General features: G+C 31.8%; 2 protein-coding genes across 7 annotated transcripts; both read left to right on the top strand.

Annotated features, from left to right (window-relative positions):
- The first annotated feature begins 1,230 nt into the window (after positions 1–1,230).
- Positions 1,231–7,554, top strand: LOC111700488 (uncharacterized). Its single transcript, XM_023471419.1, has 9 exons — positions 1,231–1,360; positions 2,196–2,271; positions 2,721–2,871; positions 3,984–4,122; positions 4,322–4,417; positions 5,077–5,187; positions 5,841–5,980; positions 7,135–7,204; positions 7,267–7,554. The coding sequence occupies exons 1-9, from the start codon at positions 1,269–1,271 to the stop codon at positions 7,493–7,495; spliced, it is 1,104 nt and encodes a 367-aa protein (XP_023327187.1). The 5' UTR covers positions 1,231–1,268; the 3' UTR covers positions 7,496–7,554.
- Positions 7,555–10,926: 3,372 nt separating this feature from the next.
- Positions 10,927–22,415, top strand: LOC111700485 (uncharacterized). Of its 6 annotated transcripts, XM_023471416.1 has the most exons (21): positions 10,927–11,107; positions 11,408–11,470; positions 11,534–11,573; positions 11,659–11,746; positions 12,217–12,251; positions 12,333–12,406; positions 12,855–13,026; positions 13,287–13,394; positions 13,917–13,995; positions 14,365–14,442; positions 14,476–14,524; positions 14,558–14,616; positions 14,747–14,827; positions 16,019–16,116; positions 17,610–17,684; positions 18,169–18,241; positions 19,370–19,429; positions 20,971–21,066; positions 21,494–21,606; positions 21,846–21,993; positions 22,246–22,415. In XM_023471416.1, exons 1-21 carry the CDS (start codon positions 10,957–10,959, stop codon positions 22,327–22,329), a joined length of 1,824 nt encoding a protein of 607 aa, XP_023327184.1. In that variant the 5' UTR covers positions 10,927–10,956; the 3' UTR covers positions 22,330–22,415. The 6 variants fall into 6 exon arrangements, with proteins under 6 accessions (XP_023327184.1, XP_023327183.1, XP_023327182.1 ...); XM_023471415.1 differs by having other exon boundaries at positions 14,476–14,616; XM_023471414.1 differs by having other exon boundaries at positions 14,365–14,524.
- The last annotated feature ends 1,545 nt before the right edge of the window (positions 22,416–23,960 follow it).

The raw sequence follows: 23,960 nt of genomic DNA, 5'->3' as shown, positions 1-23,960 counted from the left end.
TTTTAACTAGAACACTACTAAAACTGTGTACCAGTAATAAGACCACAAGGAATAAAGACGATATAGAAGTCGTCACTTAATTCCCATGTTTATTGGGACACCCTGAAGGAATCTGCTATCTGCTGGATTATTGTTACGCTGACAGAGAAGCATAAACAAAAACAATTTCTAATGCATACCTTACGTAAGTAAAAACCAAGTGCTTGAAAATTTAAGACGACATTTCTGAACAGTTATCTCTGTTGTGTACATTTTATACAAAAACAAAAACAAAAACAGAGAGATAAACGTACTAGGATTAAAAACATGACTAAAATGTATAATAATTTCCCTGCACCAGACTATATGAAACAGCTTGCCACAATTATTAGCATGGATTAAAATCATGTACATTTGTAAAATAAAAATTAGTCCTAATAAATAAGAATCATTATTTTTTGACTTAAAAAAAAAAAAAAAATTTGGAGAATTCTACCTTTTGAACGTTCTACCTTTTGTTTGTTCTACCTTTTGATCGTTCTACCTTTTGTCGTTCTACCTTATGATCGTTCTACCTTTTGTAATTCTACCTTTTGTAATTCTACCTTTTGTACTGGAGCCAATTTTTGTATTAACCCAGTCTGGTTTTTAGACATCGTTAGATTTTGGGAAAAACGCCGAAATTTGACCGACACCCAATCCTGTTCTCAAGTTTACCGACACCCAATCCTGTTCTCGAGTTTACCGACACCCAATCCTGTTCTCGAGTTTACCGACACCCAATCCTGTTCTCGAGTTTACCGACACCCAATCCTGTTCTCGAGTTCCATCGTTTCAAACTATTCTATTTTGCACTACACTATAAAATTCAGAAGCAAAATATTTTAATCCAGTTGAGTTAAAAATCTAATCTTTTTAACATTTCCCCCCACATTTTAAGTAGCTTTTTTATAAAACAACTAGCTGAAGTGCCCGTTTTTGCCCGTGCAAAAAAAAAATTCGACATTTAAAAAAAATTTTGATTTTTGAAAAAAACTTGTTTAAAAAAATTGATCTAAAAAAATCGATTTTTGAAAAAAAAAGTTCTAATTTTTTAAAATTAGGTTTAACCATGGGACCCTTAAAAAAATGAAGATTGTATATCTGGAACAAAACTTAGCTGCTATGTCACAAAATATTGAAAGATGTTTTTTTGCTGTAAATTTATAATCATTATTCTATTTTCTATTTACTGTATTGTTTGCAGACTGCTAAATAAACAAGCGTCTATAAATAGTTGCCCCACAGTTATGAATATTCAGTACCACAAAATGTTTGGATCTCGACATATGCATTATTCTTTTTGGCTTTCTCTGTTAAGCTTAGCCTCGCTGGTTCAGAGGTATTTCAACATTAAAAAAAAAGGATTTTTATTCTCATTATGAAATGTGTGTACATTGTACAGGGCTGGGATATAAGAAATGTGTAACTGATTTAGTAATGCCTAATTCAAACTAGTTCAACTAATTCTCGCTATTCATTAAATCTGACCTCAGCTATACAAACACTATTCTTACAGTTTTTACTTTTTTTGCTTGTTTTCAATGACGAACCTTTGGTTTTTTTAAAAATATGGAAACAAACTTCTTATTACAGTTCTAAATGTGTAATAATTAATAAAAAATAATTAATGCAATTTAAATAAAAATTGTATTTTATTTGGGTAAACCATATCACGGACAGCCGTGGTACATTTGAATTTCCTAGACGGATCAACCTTTCCTGTCCCAGTTTGTACTGTATCGCCCGGACATTGGGTAAATAAAAACACTCTATAGGACTAGCCGGTGCAACAAGGTTAACGCGGTCAGATTTTAGGTTAAAATTACTTTTACAGAAGGGTCAGAGGTGCATGATATAAAATGTCAATATATTTCTGAAAAAGAATTGAAAAGGAATTGAGTTTTTGTCACAAATTCCAATTTTATAGTACCAAAATCTCAACAACCAAATGATACATACCTTTCATATTTCAAATTTACATTGTTTGATCCACCAGAATTCTTAGTTTGAAATATCTACGGTCTCCGATATTTGGTTTTAAAGCAATTGGGATTTAAAAATCCGACTTTGTGGCAAAGACTCAATTTCTTTACGCTTTATTCATTGATTAAATTTATTCAAATAATGATAATAGTAAATTGATCTGAACTACAAAAAAATTATCTTTTTTAAAGTGGAGTATCTCCAGGGTGCGGTAAACCTCTGGACCATGGAGTACATCCTGGTCACTCTACTGATATATACATACAGGTTGGTTTAAGGATTTAACTATCAATATTATGCTTCCTTCTCTTTTCTAGAAAAAAAATTAGCTGTTAACCGTTGCTCTTCCAAGTTGGAGCTGCCATTTTCTTTGTAAATTTTAAAACTAATAACTTCACTGATTTTTCTGTTTAAGGTGCAGCGCATTTTTGAAAACAATATATTTCGGCATTTTTGGGGGGAAAATTGACGTTCTATCACCCTTCCTTTGGGGTCAAATCATGTCAGAATTGTCGTATAATCTTTTGGCCCGATTGGTTTAGTCGTACATTCTTGGTCGTAGGGACGTTTATTGGATACAAACACACAGACTGTATAGAAGTGTATAGATGTCATGTAGAGTAGGGCCCAATCGATTGAGAAGTTTTAACCCTGTTTAAAAAGCAAAAAACAACAAAAAAGGAAAAATTTATAATGGTTAACTAATCAAAGTTTAGGTGAATGATCCTGGACTTGGAGAAGTAACAAGATATTTTCGTTTTCATGTTCCTAAATCTTATGATATAAATACTCCTCTGGGTCTTGTTGTTGATTACCATGGATGGACAGGAGATGCACATTCACAGGAGAAGGATTCATACTTTACAGGTTAGGTTAGAAAATATGAACAATGTTGCATCATTAAAGCTGAGATTGGGAACTTTTATTTGGATTGAGGTCAAAACTGTTCATCTGGCGGTTTAACCCTATTCCTGCTGGGGGGGGGGGGGGTCAATTTGCCCCCCCCCTGTAGTTTTTTTTAACATAACTCAAAAAGTATTGGTCTGAGGCTGTTGAAATTTTCTGACTTTTCCTACATACCCAAAGCCCTCCCTTTAGGCCTAAAACCGGGCTTTAATACTAACTGCCTGAGTCCTCAGGCACAATGCCTGAATGACTGTTTTTTCCTGTAATAAAGTAAATCTTTGTTTTGACCCACTTCCACTTGTCAGATTTTGATAAAATTTAGCTTTTTGGAAAGCCTTTGACATAAAGAAACGAATTGCACAAGTTTTGCGAAAAAAATTGAAATTTTTTTGCATATTTGAAATGGCATGGTCAAGGACTTTTCAAAAATGTATAATTTTTCATTTTTGGACAAGTTTTTTTTGCGAACATTTTTACTAAATAACTGGATTTTGCGATAAAAAAATCAATTTTTGCAAATTTGCAAAAATGTTTGCAGATTCTAAAAGTAGAGCACAAGAGCTTTCCAATGATGTATCATTTGTCATATTTGGACATCAAACATGGGATTTAGAGGGGGGGGAAATTCCCCCCCCAGCATATCCTGGTTTTCAAGTACCCCAGCAGAGATAAGGTTAAATCTGTTCATCTGGCGGTTTACTTTATTTCGTCAAACACAGTCACTCATTTCTTGAAATCATATCTTAATTTTCTTCGGGATAATTTCCTGTATATCTTCATATAATGAAACTAAATCTTAATTAATTACGTGACATATGTGCTTTGCCGGTTAAACGTTTTAACCTTGGAAAGTATTTAAAAGAAATATGGTAAATTCAGAAACCTTTTTTATACTCTCTTTAATGTAATTATAGTTTTTAGAGGGGAATACCCAAATTGCAACAGTAACCATTAAACCTTTGATCATGATCATCGAGATAAAAAGGATAGGTCCATCTTCAGTTAAAGGTTAAAAGTCTAATGTTGTGAATCGCACACGCCAATTACGCATACAGTCCCTTTAATGCTTTTAGCTGTAGCGGATATGGATCCTGTTGGTTTCTTTGTTGCTACCCCCAATGGTATGGCAGATAACAAGGGTGGAATGGGAAGCTTTAATTGCTCAAAAACTAATGGACCCCTTGGACCACCTTGTGACACAGACAGAGCAAAGTAAGAAAATATTGATATTGAAACTGGAGCGTATGTAGGGAGGGGGTGATGGGGTAAAAGTGGCGACCACACTAGAAATTTAGAATGGGGTTAAGTCCTCCTAGGCAAAGTCCTGTTTTAGCCCAAAATCGTAGATTTCATAAGAGAGATTTCTAATTCATTTTAGTCTTGGAACAATGTCTAAATATACCATTGATAGATATGGAGAAATTGAGTGTTATGATTCCTGTCCTCATTGTGATTCTTCAAACTCCTGTGATTGGACAACATGCTTTGATGATGTAGCATTCACAAGGTAAATATCTATCTTTCTTTTATCTTTGACTATTTGCAATTTGCATATATAAAATTGAAACATCTATTATCTTCCGATTAAGGTACACGCTATGATAAGTTTATTGTAAACTGCAATAAAGAATAAGCTGTTGATTCTCTGAATACGTATTATATATTGAGAAGAGAAAAACTGAAACACAGTATATGACAAAATAATTTGAATAACCAGACACTGTTTTATTTTAAACAAACAAATGTCCGTAAACAGTAAAAGTAAATTATAAAACTAGGTTTGCTCTTCCAAGAAAACTCGAATCTTGTTTACAGTCTTCGTATTGATTTGATAAAACTAGTTCTTATCAGCTCTGAGCTGAAAACTTTTGAATGGAATATCCTTAATCCTGATCGGATAATTAATCTGGAGATTAAAAATGAGAGGAGAACAAGCAATATTTAATCTCGAGATTAAGAAAAAGAGTGGATTAAGCATTAATCCCAATATCCACCATTCTAAAGTTTTCAGCTCTGTTGCGTTACAGTAAAATGTGAATAAACACCCTTTCCCACTCCCCTTAGTTTCAAATCTTCTTGATGTAACTAATAGATGCAAACTAAAGATAAATTTAATTTGAATCTTCTATCTTTCTAGTGTTTTTATATTTGTAATGATTGCTTTAGAGCCATGATTGACTTTGTGGCTGACAGCTTCTGTATTGAGATGAATTCTGTTCATCAAAGTGGAATATCTAATGGAGGCATGTTTTCATACTTCATTGCTTCTCAAATGAGGTATATTTAGAATAATTTAAATTAATTATCGAATCATTTGAATTTTTGGTTACCAATTACGTAAAAGTTTAAGAAGAATCTTTTATCTTAGATATAACAATCATAAAGGAAATGAGTCTTTGCCACAAACTCGGATTTTTAAATCTCAATTTCTATAAAACCAAATGTCGTAGACCGTAGATATTTCAAACTATGAATTCGGGTGGATCAAACAATGTAAGTTTGAAATATGAAAGCTATACATCAACTGGTTATTGAGATATAGGTAATATAAATTTGGGATTTGTGGCAAAAACTTAATTCCTTTCTAACTTTGTCAAATCTAAAAACCTTTAAACAATTATTCTTTAAAACATATAAATATAATATTATGTAATGTAGATTTTTTTCCATATTTAAAAAATTGAACTTATCGGAAATGGACTTAATGAAGATTGATAAATTGTATCTTGATTCAATTTTGATATTTTATGAATGTTTTGAATTTTAGATTAGGAATCCGGAATAAAAAAAAATAAAAATATTATAGTAAAAATGTTCTTAGGTCTAGAATCAATTAAATTTTAAATTTAAAAATTGAAGAATCTTTAATTTCTGAAATCTTCAGTGTAAGATTTTTAATTTGAATCCTATATATAAATGTTTACTCCCAGTGACGTGTTTGCCTCTTTGGCCCCTGTAGCGGGAGCTCCTCTGATTGGGTTTGGTGATGTTCCCAGCACTCCGGTCAGTCTCATTGATATCCATGGTATCAATGATGACACTATTCCTTATGATTTAGCCCATGCTGAAGGTAAAAATAGGATTCAGGTTTTTATATGAAGAAACAACAAGAATACATTTAAAGTACAAACATGGCTGATCCAATTGATTGTAACTTGTTCTAAAATGTACAGTAAATACCAGAAAACTCTAAAAAATGAAGACGATTTATAGAATCAAGCAAGTTATAGCTATTAAAAGTCCAAAAAGCATAAAACATAACAATTGTGGAGTGTAAACACACCCATTTCACCAAATTAGTGCTTTATTTAATACTAGCCTTATAAGCCGCTTCGCGCTCATCTTCTAAATTAATTGTGAACATGTTCTCTTTGTGTACATCGTAAAACAAAACTAAAATAATTTGCGGATTTTCACAAAAAATTTCGTGGATTTTCAAAATTTTCAAAAATTTAATGAAGATCGAATTTTGATGAAGACAAATATTTGAAATTTTGATCATTCATAAACCTTCCCTGTGGCCACGTGATGTCCCACCAAAAAAATTTGGCCCGATCGGTTCAGCCGTTTTGATACAAACAAACAAACAAACAAACAGACAGACAAGCCAAATTTATATATAGAAGTGCAAAACCGATAGTCCCACATTGGATATAGAGAACAAACGTTCAAGATTACAAAAAGAGTTCCAACCTTTAACTCCTTTTCAAATTCTTTAATTGAGGAATAAAGCATTGATCCTTAAAGGAATTGAGTCTTTGTCACAAACTCTGATTTTCCAATTCCTATATCTTTTAGTCCAATGTTGTAGACATTTGACATTTTAAACTATGACTTCTGTTAGATCAAATAATATAAGTTTGAAATATCAAAGGTTTTCGACATTGGGTTCAAAAGATATACACAAAAGTTTCAATCTCTGATAAATCTTTAGAAAAATTAGATATACAGTGAAACCCTTAATAACGAATACTTCGAAAGAATTCATCAAATGTCGTATTCTTCACTTTCTGATAATGGAATGTTGCAGATATTTAGTTTTTTAATTAAATGATTATATGGAACTCTTTAAAACTGTTCCCGCATATTCATGGCTATTTATTTATTTTAGCAAATACTGAAATTTACGTAATATAGTATAAAACTCATTGAAAATTGTCAAGACAACATTTGATAAATTCTTCCGATGTATTCGTTATTAAGGGCTTGACTGTATATAAACAGGTGAGGGACCGTATGAATCTGTGATATCCTGGGATGGTTACTATTATGAACAAAAAACAAAAGTTATTACGTGAGTAAACATTTCACAATGAACTTTAAAAATGGAATCATAATTAACAAATATTGTTTCAGTAAATGGAGAGAAGGATTAAACTGCAGCCCTGAACCAGCCAATTATGCCACGCCTATGGATGGTGTGAGTGGGTGGGAGTGTAGTGTGTGGTCAGGGTGCGAGGGTGGGGTTGAGGTAGTACACTGTACTGCAGATCATTATCATGATTATCCATTCGGAGCAGAGAACCAGTATATTGAAGGAACTAAGATTATGTGGCATTTCATGAATACTCATCAGAAAATGTAAACTTTTTTATTAAATAAATAGTTTTAGGTTTAAATTAAATAAACATTCGTAACCATGGATTAACAAATGTCATGTCTTCATTAAACATGTATTGTAAAAGTTTGAAATGTAAGTAGTTTTTGTGACACTCTGTAGATAAGAATCAAAATGCATGCATGGGTTAGTATTGCACAAATTCCTATATAACCACTTCCAGTCTCCAGTCTCCATTTTTCCTCTTCTCCCCCCCCCCCTCTTTTAAACTTATAGACATATTACTTTAACACCCCTTTAAAAAATAAAATGAAATATTTGCCATAAAGATATCAGAACGCAATATATACGCAGTGGTTAATTTTTCCATTGTTTGTCTATTTGTTTTCCATGACGATAGGTAGTAAAGGAAAGCTAAATAAATTGAGCCTCAATAAGCCTTTCATTTAAACCCAGTTAGCTTGAACACCTTGTACATTTCATATACATACAGTTAGATTATACCTTGTACATTTCATATATATACAGTTAGATTGAACACCTTGTACATTTCATATATATACAGTTAGATTATACACCTTGTACATTTCATATATATACTGTTAGATTGAACACCTTGTACATTTTATATATATACAGTTAGATTGAACACCTTGTACATTTCATATATATACAGTTAGGTTATACAGCTTGAACCTTTCATATATATACTGTTAGATTATACACCTTGACATTTTAAATATATACAGTTAATTTATACACCTTGAACCTTTCATATATATATACAGTTAGATTATACACCTTGAACCTTTCATATATATATACAGTTAGATTATGCACCTTGAACCTTTCATATATATACAGTTAGATTATACACTTTTAACCTTTCATATATATACAGTTAGATTATACAACTTGTACATTTCATATATATACAGTTAGATTATACACCTTGAACCTTTCATATATATATACAGTTAGTATGAACACCTTGTACATTTCATATATATATAGTTAGTTTATACACCTTGTACATTTCATATATATACAGTTAGATTATACACCTTGTACATTTCATATATATACAGTTAGATTATACAGCTTGAACCTTTCATATATATACAGTTAGATTATACACCTTGTACATTTCATATATATACAGTTAGTTTATACACCTTGTACATTTCATATATACAGTTAATTTATACACCTTTTACATTTCATATATATACAGTTAGATTATACACCTTGAACCTTTCATATATATATATATATACAGTTAGATTGAACACCTTGTACATTTCATATATATACAGTTAGATTATACACCTTGAACCTTTCATATATATATACAGTTAGATTGTACACCTTGAACCATTCATATACATACAGTTAAATTGAACATCTTGTACATTTCATATATATACAGTAAGATTGTACACCTTGAACCTTTTATATATATACAGTTAGATTATACACCTTGAACCTTTAATATATATATACAGTTAGATTATACACCTTGTACATTTCATATATATATACAGTTAGTTTATACACCTTGAACCTTTCATATATATACAGTTAGATTATACACCTTGTACATTTCATATATATACAGTTAGATTATACACCTTGAACCTTTAATATATATACAGTTAGATTATACACCTTGTACATTTCATATATATACAGTTAGTTTATACACCTTGAACCTTTCATATAAATACAGTTAGATTGTACACCTTGTACCTTGCAAAAATGTATAACCAAGGTTGAACACATCATTACTTTTACCATTCACACATGAATTGTAGTAAAGACGCTTTGCATTTTACTATAGAGTGGGTCCTTTTATAAAATGAGTATCTTAAATGGCATAAACATTACTCAATGACTCATATTTTACTATAGAGTGGGTCCTTTTATAAAATGAGTATCTTAAATGGCATAAACATTACTCAATGACTCTTATTTTACTTTTTAAAAACAATCCGGAAATACTATGATCGAAAAAATCAAGCTACATGTGTTCTCTATGTAAATCAACTTATTTATTTACTATACATAAATCAGATCAAGTGACAAACGTAAAAACTTTTTATTATTTACAAAGGCTGTGACTATAAATTGAAACTGAATACATCTATTAACTTGTACAATATTTTATTATTGATGTCAACTTTCTAATTGTAAGAAAAAGCCAAGATCTTGTCATTATTAAGAGAAAACTATCAAAGAACCCCTATTTGTTCACAGACAGAGTTGGATGGCACTTTATTTCACACTTGGCAAGCCTTTGTAGATTTATGTGAGATAGATTTGCAAGTGGCAACATAAACCACTGGGGACTAATTGGTCTCAAGTTAGAACTAGGGATCTCCATCTCATGCAGATACTTAATTTAATTCTTCTCATGGTGGCGCTTACATTGGATATTGAGATCAAGTGTTTAAGATTAACGATACTCCAAGCAAACGTCAGAGGCCGAGTTTAAAGAATCGTGTGCTGGATCAAATCTCGAAACACTGATTAAAATTTCCAGCTGAACCAACCTTAAATTCGGCCTCTGCTATATTTTAAAATGAAATACTGTCAAAACCATGAAGTACAATACTTTTTTACTTACATTGTTCCTCTGTTATATATTCCCCGTAGCTGTTTGCCACAAATATTTTTTGTCTTTAACTTTTCCAGTTTTCTTAACTGTATATAAACACGAAACCCCCGGGAATACAGTATTCGAGTTTATTGACTCCGAAACCCTAGATAATGGGTGTAAAAAGTAAATAACCTGGTCATACAGGGTGTCCAACGAAACATGCCAGTTGGTGAATAGTTTAAAATGTCTTCTTCCATTATTTTTAAAGTTGTTTGATACCAAAGATGATGAGAAGGAATACTAAATGGCAGTAATATTATAGTAAAATTGATTTCAAACAAATATATATTTGAGTAAAAGATTTGTGTATCGAAATATACAGCAAAAGGTCTTAAATAACTAATACAGTATCATGTAAGAAGACATTATAAACTATTCACAAACTGCCATGTTTTGTGGGAAACCCTGTAGTTTAGTATCCATGTACATCTATAAGTTTGGAATATTTGGCGTCTTCTTCTGTATTGTAATTTTACATATATAACAACGACATGTTATATTAAATGAAAGAATACGATAATAATTCCACAGCTTCCTGGTTACCAATTTGATTCAAATCACAAAATACAGTAGTCGGCGATTATATCAATACAGAGACAACTTATTTAGTTAAGTTTTGATTGTTAACAAGCTTTCTTCGAATAAAAAGTAACTTCTCGTTGTTTCCATGTTTATGTGTATCCAGGTTTTTTAAAAGCTTGGTATAAATCAAAATTGAAATCGAAAGTCGTCTTTTATTTAATAGATAAATGCGACGACGACTGTATACTATCTACATAACTGAATCTAAACTTCTGTTATTCTTTTATTCTATTTTCAGAATTTCAACATGGCGTCCATGCACATGTTTATACTGTTTGGTTTGGTTTGGTTAAGTGTTGAGCAGGAAACTTGTCCTCCACATGTTGGTCAGTTTGTAACACTAAACAATAGACCATATCAAAAGGAACCAATAGTTGTTAAAGTGAAGAAGAAAAAAGGTAACCTCCCCCCCCCCTTCCCTAACCCCATAACCCCCCAACCCCCCCAAAAAAAACAAGAGAAAAAATGAATGGATGCCGAAAACTATATCACATTTTATTCTGAAATTAATGGGCACAGTTTAGAATCTTTTCTCTTGAATGTAAATTTTTCCTGCAATGGCCTAGACTTTTGTAAAAAGTTCAAGTATTTTTTAGAAAAATTTTAATTAAACTCTAAATATGAAAAGTCAATTATGTAACGAGTTATAGTAAATATTTTTCAATTGATAATAATCGTTAAACACATTTCTGACATAGGAGAGACAGTTGGTCGATTACGAGTGGAAGACAATGCGTATTATGGATCCCCAAAATGTTCAAGTTAGTAACAAAAATTTTTAATTAGTGCAGTAAATGGAAAAATTTAAACATTTTTTTGTTTAGTACTGGAAGATGTGAAAACAAATTTATATAGTAACTTTAGGTACGGCTTTAACTAAATTTCAAAAGAAAAATCTGATTAAAAATTCTTGAATTTTAACTTATTTTGAATTCTATTTATTTGACAGAGTAAGAGAAGAGTATGATGCTCAAACATTTAAACGTGGAAAGGACTGCGTGATTTATCTCAGCCAAGATAAATTCATTGAAAACGAGGTATAATCAATAAGTTTATAAATATAAATATTGGAATTTAAAGGGACTCTAAGTTTAATTTTAAATGAACCCTTAGAACATGGGGGTGTTCGTCGAGTATACAGAGATATGTGTGTTTAAACCTATCAAAATCCCCTTGTATTCAGCTGCAAATTCAAGTGTGCGCTGTGTTGAGTTACATAAAATTACGATTACAGCCCCTTTCAATCATGTAAAACAAAAATGTAAAATTTGAAGAAAAATTAATGGAGAATTTTTATTTATGTCTTAATAAATTTTTATTTTTGCAAGCACACTTTGTTGCACCACATTTTGTTTCCGCAACAACTTTTGAATCCTTGAGTTTAAATTTGTTCTTTTTGCGCGGCATTCCTCGCAAATTCTGGTACGCCTGCAAATACGCAACTACCACGAGATGATTTGCACGCAATTTTTTATGTGTAATATTGGAAATATATATAATAATTTAGGTTGATATGACTATTCTACTTATTGCTGATGTTAGGTAAGTACTGGGAGTTAAACTACAAAACATATAATGCAACTTTCATATTGTCAACATTTAGTTTAAATTTTTTTTTTTTAGGCCTGGCTTGCCCGACGAATGCCAAGTAATAGTCTCTGCACGAGCAAGTTTTACTGTGCAATTCTGTGCAAATGGTGAATTTAACAAAGCATTAAAAAAATAGTCAAATTTTAATATATCAGTGTAACACGTTGAACAATGCCCACATATATGACAACACTAATATCCATAAAAAAACTGTGACGAAGGTCAAATTTATGTGACTTTACTGGTACGACTCTGTGACCTCGTAGTTTCTCTAGTTTTTATTTTATTTTATCACTAGTATGAGTAAAAGCAAACTTATCCGATTAAATATTTGAAATTCAAACATTTTTGTTTTCCTCGATAGCTCTTCAATAAAAGTAGTTAAGATTGAAAACTTGTGAACAGACAAAGAAGTTTTAACTGGACAATTTTTTAATGAGACCTATATGATTTTAAAAAACATTGAAAGTTAGCTTTATGTAAAATGGTTTATCTTTTGTAAAACAAACATGTTTATTTTGTTGAGTTTGTTTTGAGTCATCTTAATCATTTCAGATGATTGGAGTTGTTATGAGAAAGCTTCATCTGCTGACATCGAAGGAGTCCTTGATGACGATAGGATACAGTTTAGTGAAGATAGACAGATAGAAACCAAGGTTCTAGCTCCTAGTGGAGGAGTTGTTGAAAAGGGTTCTAACTCTACACAATTAGCGGGGATATCACTCAGGTTGGAAAAAAACGTCTGATCTAAATGTGCTAGTTTGATATATTTTTTTATTTTTTTACATTTACAATATGTTTTTGCAAAGACAGAAAAAATAATAATTCCCTTTAAATTCCTCATTACACTTATTATTCACTTAGTATATGGTATATTCTTCTTATAGTAGAAGTAGTACCAGCACTACTCAGCAAGTGATCTATATTCTTCTTTTAGTAGTAGTAGTACCAGCACTACTCAGCAAGTGATCTATATTCTTCTTTTAGTAGTAGTAGTAGTACCAGCACTACTCAGCAAGTGATCTATATTCTTCTTGGAATACTTGGAATCCTTCTCCTTATTGTCCTCTGCTGTTTGTGTGCTCGGTGTATTCAGTAAGTTTATCCAAAGGAACAAAACACTTTTCTCCAACTATAATCCCTTTATCTTCGCAACATTTTGTAATTCAAATTTGTACTTTTAGATCTAGCAGAATTTATTATTTGACATATCATAATTCTGCGAAACTAGGTTGCAAAAATATAAAGGTTATAAAGTAAAAGAAATATGTGAAGAAAAGGAATTTGAGTTTATTTCAAATTTATTTTGAAAATCTTTAATTTCTACTATTTCATTAAATAACTTTTTTTTCATAAATAATCTACTTTTTTAAAAAAAGGTCTCACATATCAAGTGAGAATATTGCTTTTAACTTTACTTTTGACCACTAGTTTTCCCATTGCTAGTTTTTATAGTTTTCCTTTATATCATTGTTTTCCAAAATATTTAAACATGATGCATATACCTTAAAATAGGTGAATAAAATGGTACCCCTTCTTCCAATAAAAAGGAATTTGTTTAAAAAGGGTAAAGACAAAATTAAACCTATTAATGTGTAAAAACTGTATTCTATTTAGAAAAGGCAGTGAGGAAAAGAACGCCAGTATGCCCCCCTCGCCATCTCCTGCTGTAAAGCTAAGACAAGCAGTAAAGGAAGTAAGAATTTGGGATAATACTTTGTGTACCTTGTCTTTCATGGTCAGTTAATGGTATATTTCTTTATAGGATAAGATATAAGGATATTTCTGGAAAAAAATTAATGTTACGACAAACTTTTTACGGCGCATTTTTTGCAGTTTTTTAACCCTTCCCATTATCATGCAGCGTCAACTTTAAATAGTTTTGTACATTGTACATTTTAGATCTATAAAGCACTTTTTTGTAGCTTTAGTTTTTTTAGGCTATTGGCAATTTTTTTGAAGATTTTTGCGTGAGAGCTTTCGATCTTTTGAATCCCTTATCTGTAGACCTGACATATTTTTTGGGAGGTATAGCCTTCACATTGATCCAAATCATGATTTATAGGAAGAAGCGAGCAGAATAAGACGTCAAACAAAACATTCAAAACCAAGTCAACAACTACAAGGGTTTAATAACCAGGACAGACAAGAATACAAAGGATACAATAACCAGGATAGACAAGATTATCAAGGATACAATAACCAGGAGGGGCAAGAGTATCCAGGATACAATAACCAGGAGGGGCAAAAGTATCCAGGCTACAATAACCATAATAGACAAGAATATCAAGGATACTTAAATCAGGACGGCTATCAGGCAAGAAATTCAAAGATTTTCGGAGCATTTTTTTTTTTTCAATATGAAACTTCTTATTGCGTTTAAGGCTGAACCTTCCATAAAATATTGTTTTTAAATAAAACATTTCTATCATTTTCTTCATGTGCAGGATCAATTCGTTGTAATGCCTAAAAACCAGAGAGTATTCCGAGTAATCGACGAGGACGATTATACAATGCCAGGTTATGTGGTTAGTATATTTAAAACTATATTTACACTTACCTACTAAACAGAACTGAATGGATCAACTAGGGGTCAAAATGGAGTTAAATTCTGCAACAGTGTTCAATGTTAACTCCGACTTACAAACTGGGATTCCAAAAGTTTAGGTTTTCCCCCAATTTTTGCCCAGTTGGTTAGCGGCTGAGCGTACTTCAGAGTTATGACACAACTATTGCAGAGTTTAACTCCACCTTGCAACAATTTGATTTAAACTCCACTTCTGGATTGCAAAAGTAATCTATGCAGTCTTTATTTGTAGGGTCCCTTAATTATAAATTGTTCCGTTCCACAGTTAGAACAGGTTCTCACTCAATCCACTCAAAAAATCTGATTAGAATAAACAATATGTACCATTTAATTCATAATCAAGATTAATTCAACCAATTAAAGTTTTGCTTCATAAAACGTTCCTTATTGAGTATGATGTCAGAAACATTTGCTTGAACATTAAATTCTCTGAAATTCAAAAAAAAGAGTTACGGTTTTTGTGCAATTGCACATATCTTTAAAATGAACAATATTGCCTTCTACATAAAAATCTAAGGTACGCCAACAAACTATTAAGAGGGACAAATCACGAAAAGGATTTTTTCCAGAAATCTGAAAACAAAAACAAACAAAAGAATAAAATTGAATTTAACATTTTCTGAATTTAATTAAATTTCGATTAAAGTCATTTTTAATGAATCTAGTACTGCATGGTTCAGCACGCAATTGCAACAGAATTTTCAATTTAAAATAATCAAGAAGTCATATAGACATATGCAGTTATTCTTTTTATTTACATTAAAATCGATTAATCCTGGACAAGAGGCCAGAATTAATGAATAGCTATATAACTAGCTGAATTAGATAGTTGAATCGCTGTTTTAATTTCGATATTGATCTAACTAGAGGAGTTGTTAAACTATGCAAATCAGCTAAACTTTTTGCGTTTATTAAATCTGCAAACTAGGTAGAATATAGCAACATTAAACGTTCGACTTTGATTTTATAAAAAGCGAGATGTAGCTAAAGCAATTTTGTGGGAGATGGAATACTTCTCAACGAGTACACTCGGCTTGACTGAAAAGTAGTTGAACTGAGTAAAACAATGTAGAAACATTTATTTTCATTTTTATTTCTTCGAGTTGGATTTTAAATCAACCATATTGTTTAGAGTCGATCCCGCGGTGGTGAGGAGGGAGAAGGAGGAGGATATAGTTTGAATATACTCAACTTGGAAGGATTGGACTCGCTTGGATCTAGTTATAACAGGTATTGGGAGTAATCTCTTTATCCAAAGATAGATAGATTTGGGGGAGGAACTGACTTTTTGTCACAACTCAAATTTTGAAATCCCTAAATATTTGCAACCTGATGGTGCATATATTTATTATTTCAAACTTAGACTTTTTGATCTACCAGAAGTCGGGATCGAAAAATATAGGGATAACAAAATAAGAGTTTGTTGCAAAAACTCATTTTCTTTTTCGAACAATTTTCTGAGAATTAAGTTCTTATGAGATTCTGAGAAAATTCCTCGATCAGCGGTCGGAATTAAGAATGCCGTGGAGTAGTTTAGCTTAGACGAATAGTTAAACTACATCTCTTTAGCAGCCAAGCTAGCATTAGATAATTAGTACAACTAGTAATAACAAGCTGAACTACTTCTCTTTAGCAGCCAAGCTAGCATTAGATAATTAGTACAACTAGTAATAAAAAGCTGAACTTCTTGCATTTAAGCTCATCTCAGGTCAACAAAAAATACATTAATTATTATAATTTGTCACTACCTGTCTGCTTCTTTTTGTTTATAACGGTTTCAAGTACTTCAAATTAACCCGCAGTGCTCTAACCTACATAGAGGGTTCATAAAAAAACATTCATAAGGTAACCCCTGAGCAAAGAGAAGCTGTCCTCATGTACGTTTTTTTCTAAAATTTATTTGTGTATTCATAAAATAGTTATGAATTGGCCTTTTACTTTTATAATATATTTAACTTTTCTTACAAAATAAAAATAGAGTGAATTTAAAGTTTGCAAATACTTTGATTTTTACGCATGCTAAAATCTTCACTCTGAAGCAGATATGGTTCTTTACAATTAAGTTATTAAAACTAAGGCATTAGTCATGTTAATAATCGAGGTCATTCATAAACTTGAGGCTTTCTTTTTATTGAATTTTATTAAATATGCATACTTGGTTTGGTTGATTTGGTGGGTTTTCATTTATAATTCATAAAAGTAAAGGTTTTAAGAAAACAGGTGACAACATATGAAATCAAGCATTTTTATTTTTATGATGACATGGACTTAATTAATGAAATTTTTGCTGTAACTTGTGTATAGGGATGGATTGTTTTCACTTTTTTGAAAAAACGATCATATTTCGTAATAACGACGGTGAAAAAACGAAAAACGAAACAATGGTTTTAAAAAAACGATAGTTTTTGAAAAAGATAGTTTTTGAAAAACGGTCGTTTTTAATAATGAAAAAGTTAATCGCTTAATTAACGAAACTAGGTCGTTTTGAAATTTTTGACGATATTTAACGACGACCTTTTTTAAACCTCTTTTAAAGACAAAATACAATTTTTTGTCGGTAAAAAAACTAATCTTAACTAACCAATCTTTCGCTTTTAAAAGTCAAAACGAGTGGTTCATTTTTAATAACAATAGATTTTTTTAAAACGAAACTATCGTTTTAAGAAGAAATAGAAAAATAATTTTTACGATCGTTTTGGTTGACTAAATCTGATTAATTATAGTCGCTACAGCCGACATAGTTATGAGAAACAATGGAATAATGGAAATGGATTAAGTGACAGTGATAACAGCCACAGGTAATACTAAAAAATCGAAGAAACAGAAAAAAACGTTTTTTCAACCCCCCCCCCCTTAGGTCTAACCCCACCTTTCTATCAACTCATGAATAAATTCTTAAGTAAATCAATAAACTCTGAAATTCCAAAATCCATAATATTAGCGTTTCAGTCAGGATATTTTATGACTGGTAATTTGGTGTTAATGTTTACACATGACAAATTGTAATTACAAAATGATAAAAGAAATCCGCAACTTTGGGACCATAAGCTTAAAACTAGAAAAAAATGATTATTTTGATGTGGAAATAACCGAAAATCTAAATCTCTTTTTATCAATTAAGCAAATATTTGAGCATTCGTTTTAAAGTAGAGATTACAATGTTTACATAACTTTCTTTTCATTTATTTACACAGCTGCTTGTAGGTTCTTCCTCTTTAAAACTGATTTTGATACGACAATGATCTTTTTTGATAAAGGTTCCATATATATTTCTATTTATAGAAGTTATCGCAGCTATAGATCAGATAGAAGTAATAATACAGCTACTAGTTACATTGAACAGGATGAATTAAAGGTAAAAAAATTATTTTATGACAAGACATCGTAGAATTGTTTTGATATTATCATACCTTATCTCTGAGTCATTCTGTCAGGTCTCTGTTCACATCTTCTTCACCTGAACTCCAAACCTGTACTTTATTTTGGCTAAAGAATAAGGGATATTTCTCCTCTACTAAAACCTGTACGGTCCTACCATGTACTCTAAAGGAGCTGTAATCCTGCTCCTTCCGGTCGACCAGCTGAGATAGTAGGTGGTCGACCTAGTTTACCTGCCAGCCCTGAAAACGGAAGCTTGGGTGGGTTGGTCAAACCTGCTGACCGGCTCTAAGCTGTATGCTGAGCAATAATCTCAACCCTGCTGACCAGCCTGTTGTTGCCAGCCGGTCCCCCTTGGGCCACTGTCCCAGGGCCGGTGAACCCTGTTCACCGGCCCTGGGTGAAGCTACCTGGAGGACCCATGCAAAGGGGAGGAGGGTGGGGGCTGAAAATGTCTGCCAAAGCCGATACTAGTGCTTTCTGATCCCCTAGCGGTTGGTTGAATTTGCAAGGCGCCAAATTCAAATATCTCAGAGATAAAGTTAATAATATCAATTCTCTAAAACTAATTCAAGAGAAAAAAGACAAGGAATTGAGTTATTGCTGCGCCTCAAACTATAATTTTCGAATCTTTGCAGTCTGATGGTGAAAACCTTTGATATTCCAAACTGAGATTAATCGATTTAACAGAATAATCATAGCTTGAAAAGTCGACATTGGGTTGGAAAAATATAAGGATTAGAAAACCCGAGTTTGTGGCTTGTTTCTTTAAGCGTGATTTGGTCTTTCCTTTACTTACATACAAAATGGTTATTTCGCGCACATTCATCTAGTAACAACTTGAGTTGTTAAATGTTGTTTTTAAGTTGTTTTTTTTTTGTAAAAAGTTTTGAAGTTTGCTGGATACCAACAACCATACAAGCAATATATAAATATTTTGAAGATGAATGATAAATGTTTTTTTTTTACCTTGTTTCACGTTTTATCTTCATTAAAGATAGCATTGTGATGATGATGATACTACAGTCTCCAGGCTGTAGGATTCCTTTCCTAAAGCAAATTTGAAAAAAACACAAACTTTATTTTACAGTTTTCTCTATTTTAGAATGCCCGAATGATGCGTGGTGTACAAACAGATGCTGTTCTAGACTCTAAAAATATCCAGGTACACAGTAATCAAGGGCGTATACAGGGAGGGGGGGCAAGGGGGACAGTGCCCCCTAGACCTGTAAAGGGGGGCGTAGAACTCCCCCGTAGAACCCAGAGCTTTCACACTTTTCAAATCTTAAACTCAAGAGTGAAGAACGTGAAAAAATTAGTTTGCTGTTCATTCAATTTGCACTAAGAAGATTGTATACGTGGACCAGAGCCACAATGACAGAAGTCCGAATGAAAAATCTATTTAGAATGCACATTCATCCTAATCGGATGGGCGCTATCAAAGGATAGCGAAGTAAAACAATTATTTTTAACTGCCAAGCCACGAAGGGTAGTAAAAGACCATTTTTTCTTTTTTAAAATTTGGATTTAATTTACTTTATTCTTTGCATAACCGTTTTGTTATCTATATTTTTATTGCAAACTAACTGAAGTGCCAGGCGTTACCCGTGGAATTTTAAAAATCCGATTAAAACAAAAAACTTATAATTTATTTAGCTTACATCATTCCCAATGGTATTTATAAGTTTCCTCACTACAATTCAGCCCATTTGATTTAGCCGTTTGGCCAGCCATAGCAAACAAATTAATGAACGCAGAGATTTCTTATAGAGATTACAATCGTACTCCTACTTTTTTTCAAAACAGAAACTTTTACAAGTCATAATCACGCACCTCTGACCCTTTAGTAAATGTAAATTCAACCTAAAGTCTAACCGCGTCAACCTTTTTGCATCGGCTAGTCCTATTGAGTGTCTGCTTTATTTACCCAATGTCTGGGCGATTCAGTACAAACTGGGACCGGAAAGGTTGACCTGGCTCGGAAATTCAAATGTACTACGGCTGCACGTGTAATTGTTTTCCGGATCTTTGTCCTTTTTTTCATCTCATAGAATTTAAGTTTAAGATGAGTTTATTTTCAAAAATGTCTTTTACTATCTCTTGTTTAAATACTAATTATTACTAAAATAAGAGTATAATAAAATGTCGATTTTTAAGAAACATTGCTTTTTTCTGCTAGTTTTGTTTGAAGAAGAGATGTACTTGCAAGGTAATTGGACTGTATGTGTACCTTTAAAGTATCTTATACTTATGCCTGATATCCAAGAAGCCAAATGTATTGAATTTACAATTCAAATTTTGCCCCCTCCCCCTAGGAGCTTTCAGGGGGGGGAAAATTTCGCCACCCCTAGATTTATTTCTGTATACTCCCTTGAAAGTAATGCCAGTACAAATATTTATGTGCCATTATTAATTAAGTATTCAGTTAAAGACAAATACACTTCAACACTTTGATAAAAAGTGGAATTATGTTTGGCTCTGTTATTCTTCCCCTGCACCGGACTTAACGAGAAACACTCGCAAGCATACGATATATGCAACAGCGTCAAAGGAATAATTTTCAAACTCAGTTAATATTGAATCTTTCATTTGTGGTTTTAAGATTTTACGTCAGAGGGGATAGAACAGTCGCACTTTTACGATATCTATTTTAGATAAAAGTCGAAGGGGTAATATTGTAAATGCTTAATAAACTCTTTGTTTCAGACAGACTTGGACCGAACAGAAACCATTATCCCTGATCTCTACAGGATTAAAGAGGACCCAGAGCAGGAAAACCAGGACAGGGAGGTGTCAGCACAGGAATGAGATTTTTAAAATTTATTTTTCCTTCTTAAATTCTTAAGCAAAGTATAGGAGTTGGCCCGTTAATCGAATCTTTGCGTTTTTGTTAAATAGAGCCAGTTTAAAACTCATGAGTCATGATAAAAAAGATTTCTAGAAACTGAGATGGACACACTTGTATTGTGAATATCGAGATCAAGCATCCTTTTGTTAATCTGCAGATTAAGTTGACCTTTATTCAATCCGCATGGTAATCGTACAGTCAAGGATTGAAGGGAGCTTTGATCAAGGGGAATAACTTCTTTCGAGTTTTAGAATATATGAAAATGTATAGTTTTTTTATTGATCCTTAAAATTTAAAGCACCCAAAGTGAATATCAAGATTAAGCGTTCAGGATTAAAAGTATCAGACACAAAATTTTACAATTTCAAAATGTCATGTAAGGTTAATACTGAGATAACTGGAGGGTATGGAGATAGAGAAGAGAATAATGAATCTTTGAACCCAGAGGATCTGGAGCAATCTGTGATTATGGAGATGCAAGATGATAATGACAGGTATAAACTTTATATACATATAATAATAAATACTTATCAAAATTTATTTTCTTATCTTTACTGTTTTCCACGGAGTTTTTGCCACAAATCCAAATTTTCTAATCCATATATCTTTGAAACCTGATGGTGAAAACTTGATATTTTAAACTTAGACTATTTTATCTAACATAATCAATAGTTAGAAATATCAACGTTTTACGCCATCAGGTTGTAAAGATATAGGGATTAAAAAATTTTAGTTTGTGGCAAAACTCTTTTCCTTTAAGCGAGAATTCATTGAATGCATCCTTTGTGACTGATTCTCTTGGTCTATCCTTTGAGTCTGAGAATAGTTGGGATATGATGGATCATGAACCAGGACCTGATATACCAGTTAAAGAAACTAAGGTATAACCTAATTATTTTTCAGTTGACCGCCATGTAGGATGACGAGCTCAAATCTATTTAATTGAATTTACTGCCGGCCGTTAGATATATTTGTTACATATTTAGAAACTGTATAGAAAGATTTAGAAATTCATTGATTTTTAGCTACATAGCTCACTTCTTCTAGTTATTCATTCACTCTGATAAAACACAAAATAAAATACATTTTAATTCGTTTTCCCGAGATATGAATATATCTTTAATGATTTTCAGGCGTCTTTGATGCGGAAAAGAAAGACGACAATGATGAACAAAGACAATGCTCATGTACACTGCCACTATCCAAAAAAACATTGATCAAAAACCAAATTATAATCTTTTGTAAAGATATAGTACTTTTGTCAACAAATATTGTTTTTATTTGCTGAATAAATTATGGTGCTCAAAAAGCATGTTTTATTTTTATTTTAATATTTATAAATTCGTAAATTGTTTTGAAAATAATTTTGTTTAAAATATTGATGTATTTGCACGCAATTCCGTAAGGTGGAAAATAATCTGGCTCTCAAAATAATCCCAAGCAAAGGAAGAAGATGGAAAACTCCTTTACTTTTAAGTAGATGTGTAGTTGTTAATCGTTTTTAAAAACAATCGAAAAAACGATAGTTTTTCGTTTCGTTTTTTTTTCTAAAAACGATCGTTATAAAAAATCATCGTTTTGGAAAACGTCTTTTTTAAAAAAAACTTTCGTTTTATTTTAAAAAAGATTGTTAAAAATTCGCTAATGAATCTTAGTTTTCGAAAATTTTCCGACCAACAAATGTATTTGCTCTTTAAAAGGGATCGATAAAGATCATTAACGAAGGATCTCGTTAACGGTCGTAAAAAAAGGGTCATCAATACGAAGAGTTGTTATCAAAAACAACCGTTTTTAAGCAACGAAAAACGAAAGTTTTTGTAAACGATTTTTTTTCAACGAAAAACTTCAAACAATTTTCATTCGTCCCAAACTGATAATCTTGATTTACTCACATCTTTGAATGTCGTCTTACACTTGATAATTCTTTTCAGTTAAAGAATAAAAGGACAGGATATAGGTGATCTGGTCTCAAATTATTTCCAAAACTGGTTAGTTTGTTGATAAAGTCCCAATTTTTATAAGGTTTTAATAAAAACGCCTCATGGGGCCGTGATAATTGGATTCCAAACGATTATTTTGTTATAACTTCAGTAGCTTTTTTGATCTAATAAACAATTCAAAGATTCGAAGGGAAATCTACACGTCGTCAACCAACCAATCACAGTAATCCAAAGGTTGCAAGCTCTCACGCAAAAATTGATGAGAATTTAGCCAATTACTCCTTAAATAAAAAAGCTTAATCTGCAGTGCTTTTTAGTTCTAAAATGTAAACATGTCTAGACCAAATACTTTGCTAATTAAAGATAGCGCATCAGTAAATCATACGCAAATTTAATTAATTTTGTGGGTGAGCCAACGATAGTAACAAATATCGTCATCTCTAATAATCCAGTACTTTTAACGCTGTTGACGTTTCATCTTTTGTAATGTCGTCTTTTGTAATGGATTTACGAGTTATTTAAAGCAAAACAAGAAAAACACTTTAGTTTTTCTTATCTTGAAAATTTTAATTTGACCATAAAAGTGACTTGAGGATTTTACGCAACAAAAACAATGAACATAATTTACAGAATTCATCACTTTTTCAGATGAAATAATGACGATATCTTCCTCATTGTTACCCAGACAAATGTTTAAATGGTACCGTTGTTGATAGGACCTTTAATGGGTTGGTAACTTGAAATTACATCTGTCAGTCCTTTGGAACATTTACTTTTGGTTTGAAGTATATTAAGTGCTTATAAGAAGAAAATCAATGCATCAAATCTTTTATGCAAGTAACCTTGTACTTTTTACAGTAATCAATTATCTGATTAATTTTGCATTCATGATTGAATTCTCTCTCTAC

This window comes from Eurytemora carolleeae, unplaced genomic scaffold (genome assembly GCF_000591075.1).
Source record: "Eurytemora carolleeae unplaced genomic scaffold, Eaff_2.0 scaffold402, whole genome shotgun sequence".
Taxonomy (NCBI): domain Eukaryota; kingdom Metazoa; phylum Arthropoda; class Copepoda; order Calanoida; family Temoridae; genus Eurytemora; species Eurytemora carolleeae.
Note: the sequence above shows the minus strand (reverse complement) of the source record. Positions and strands in the feature narration are given on the sequence as shown.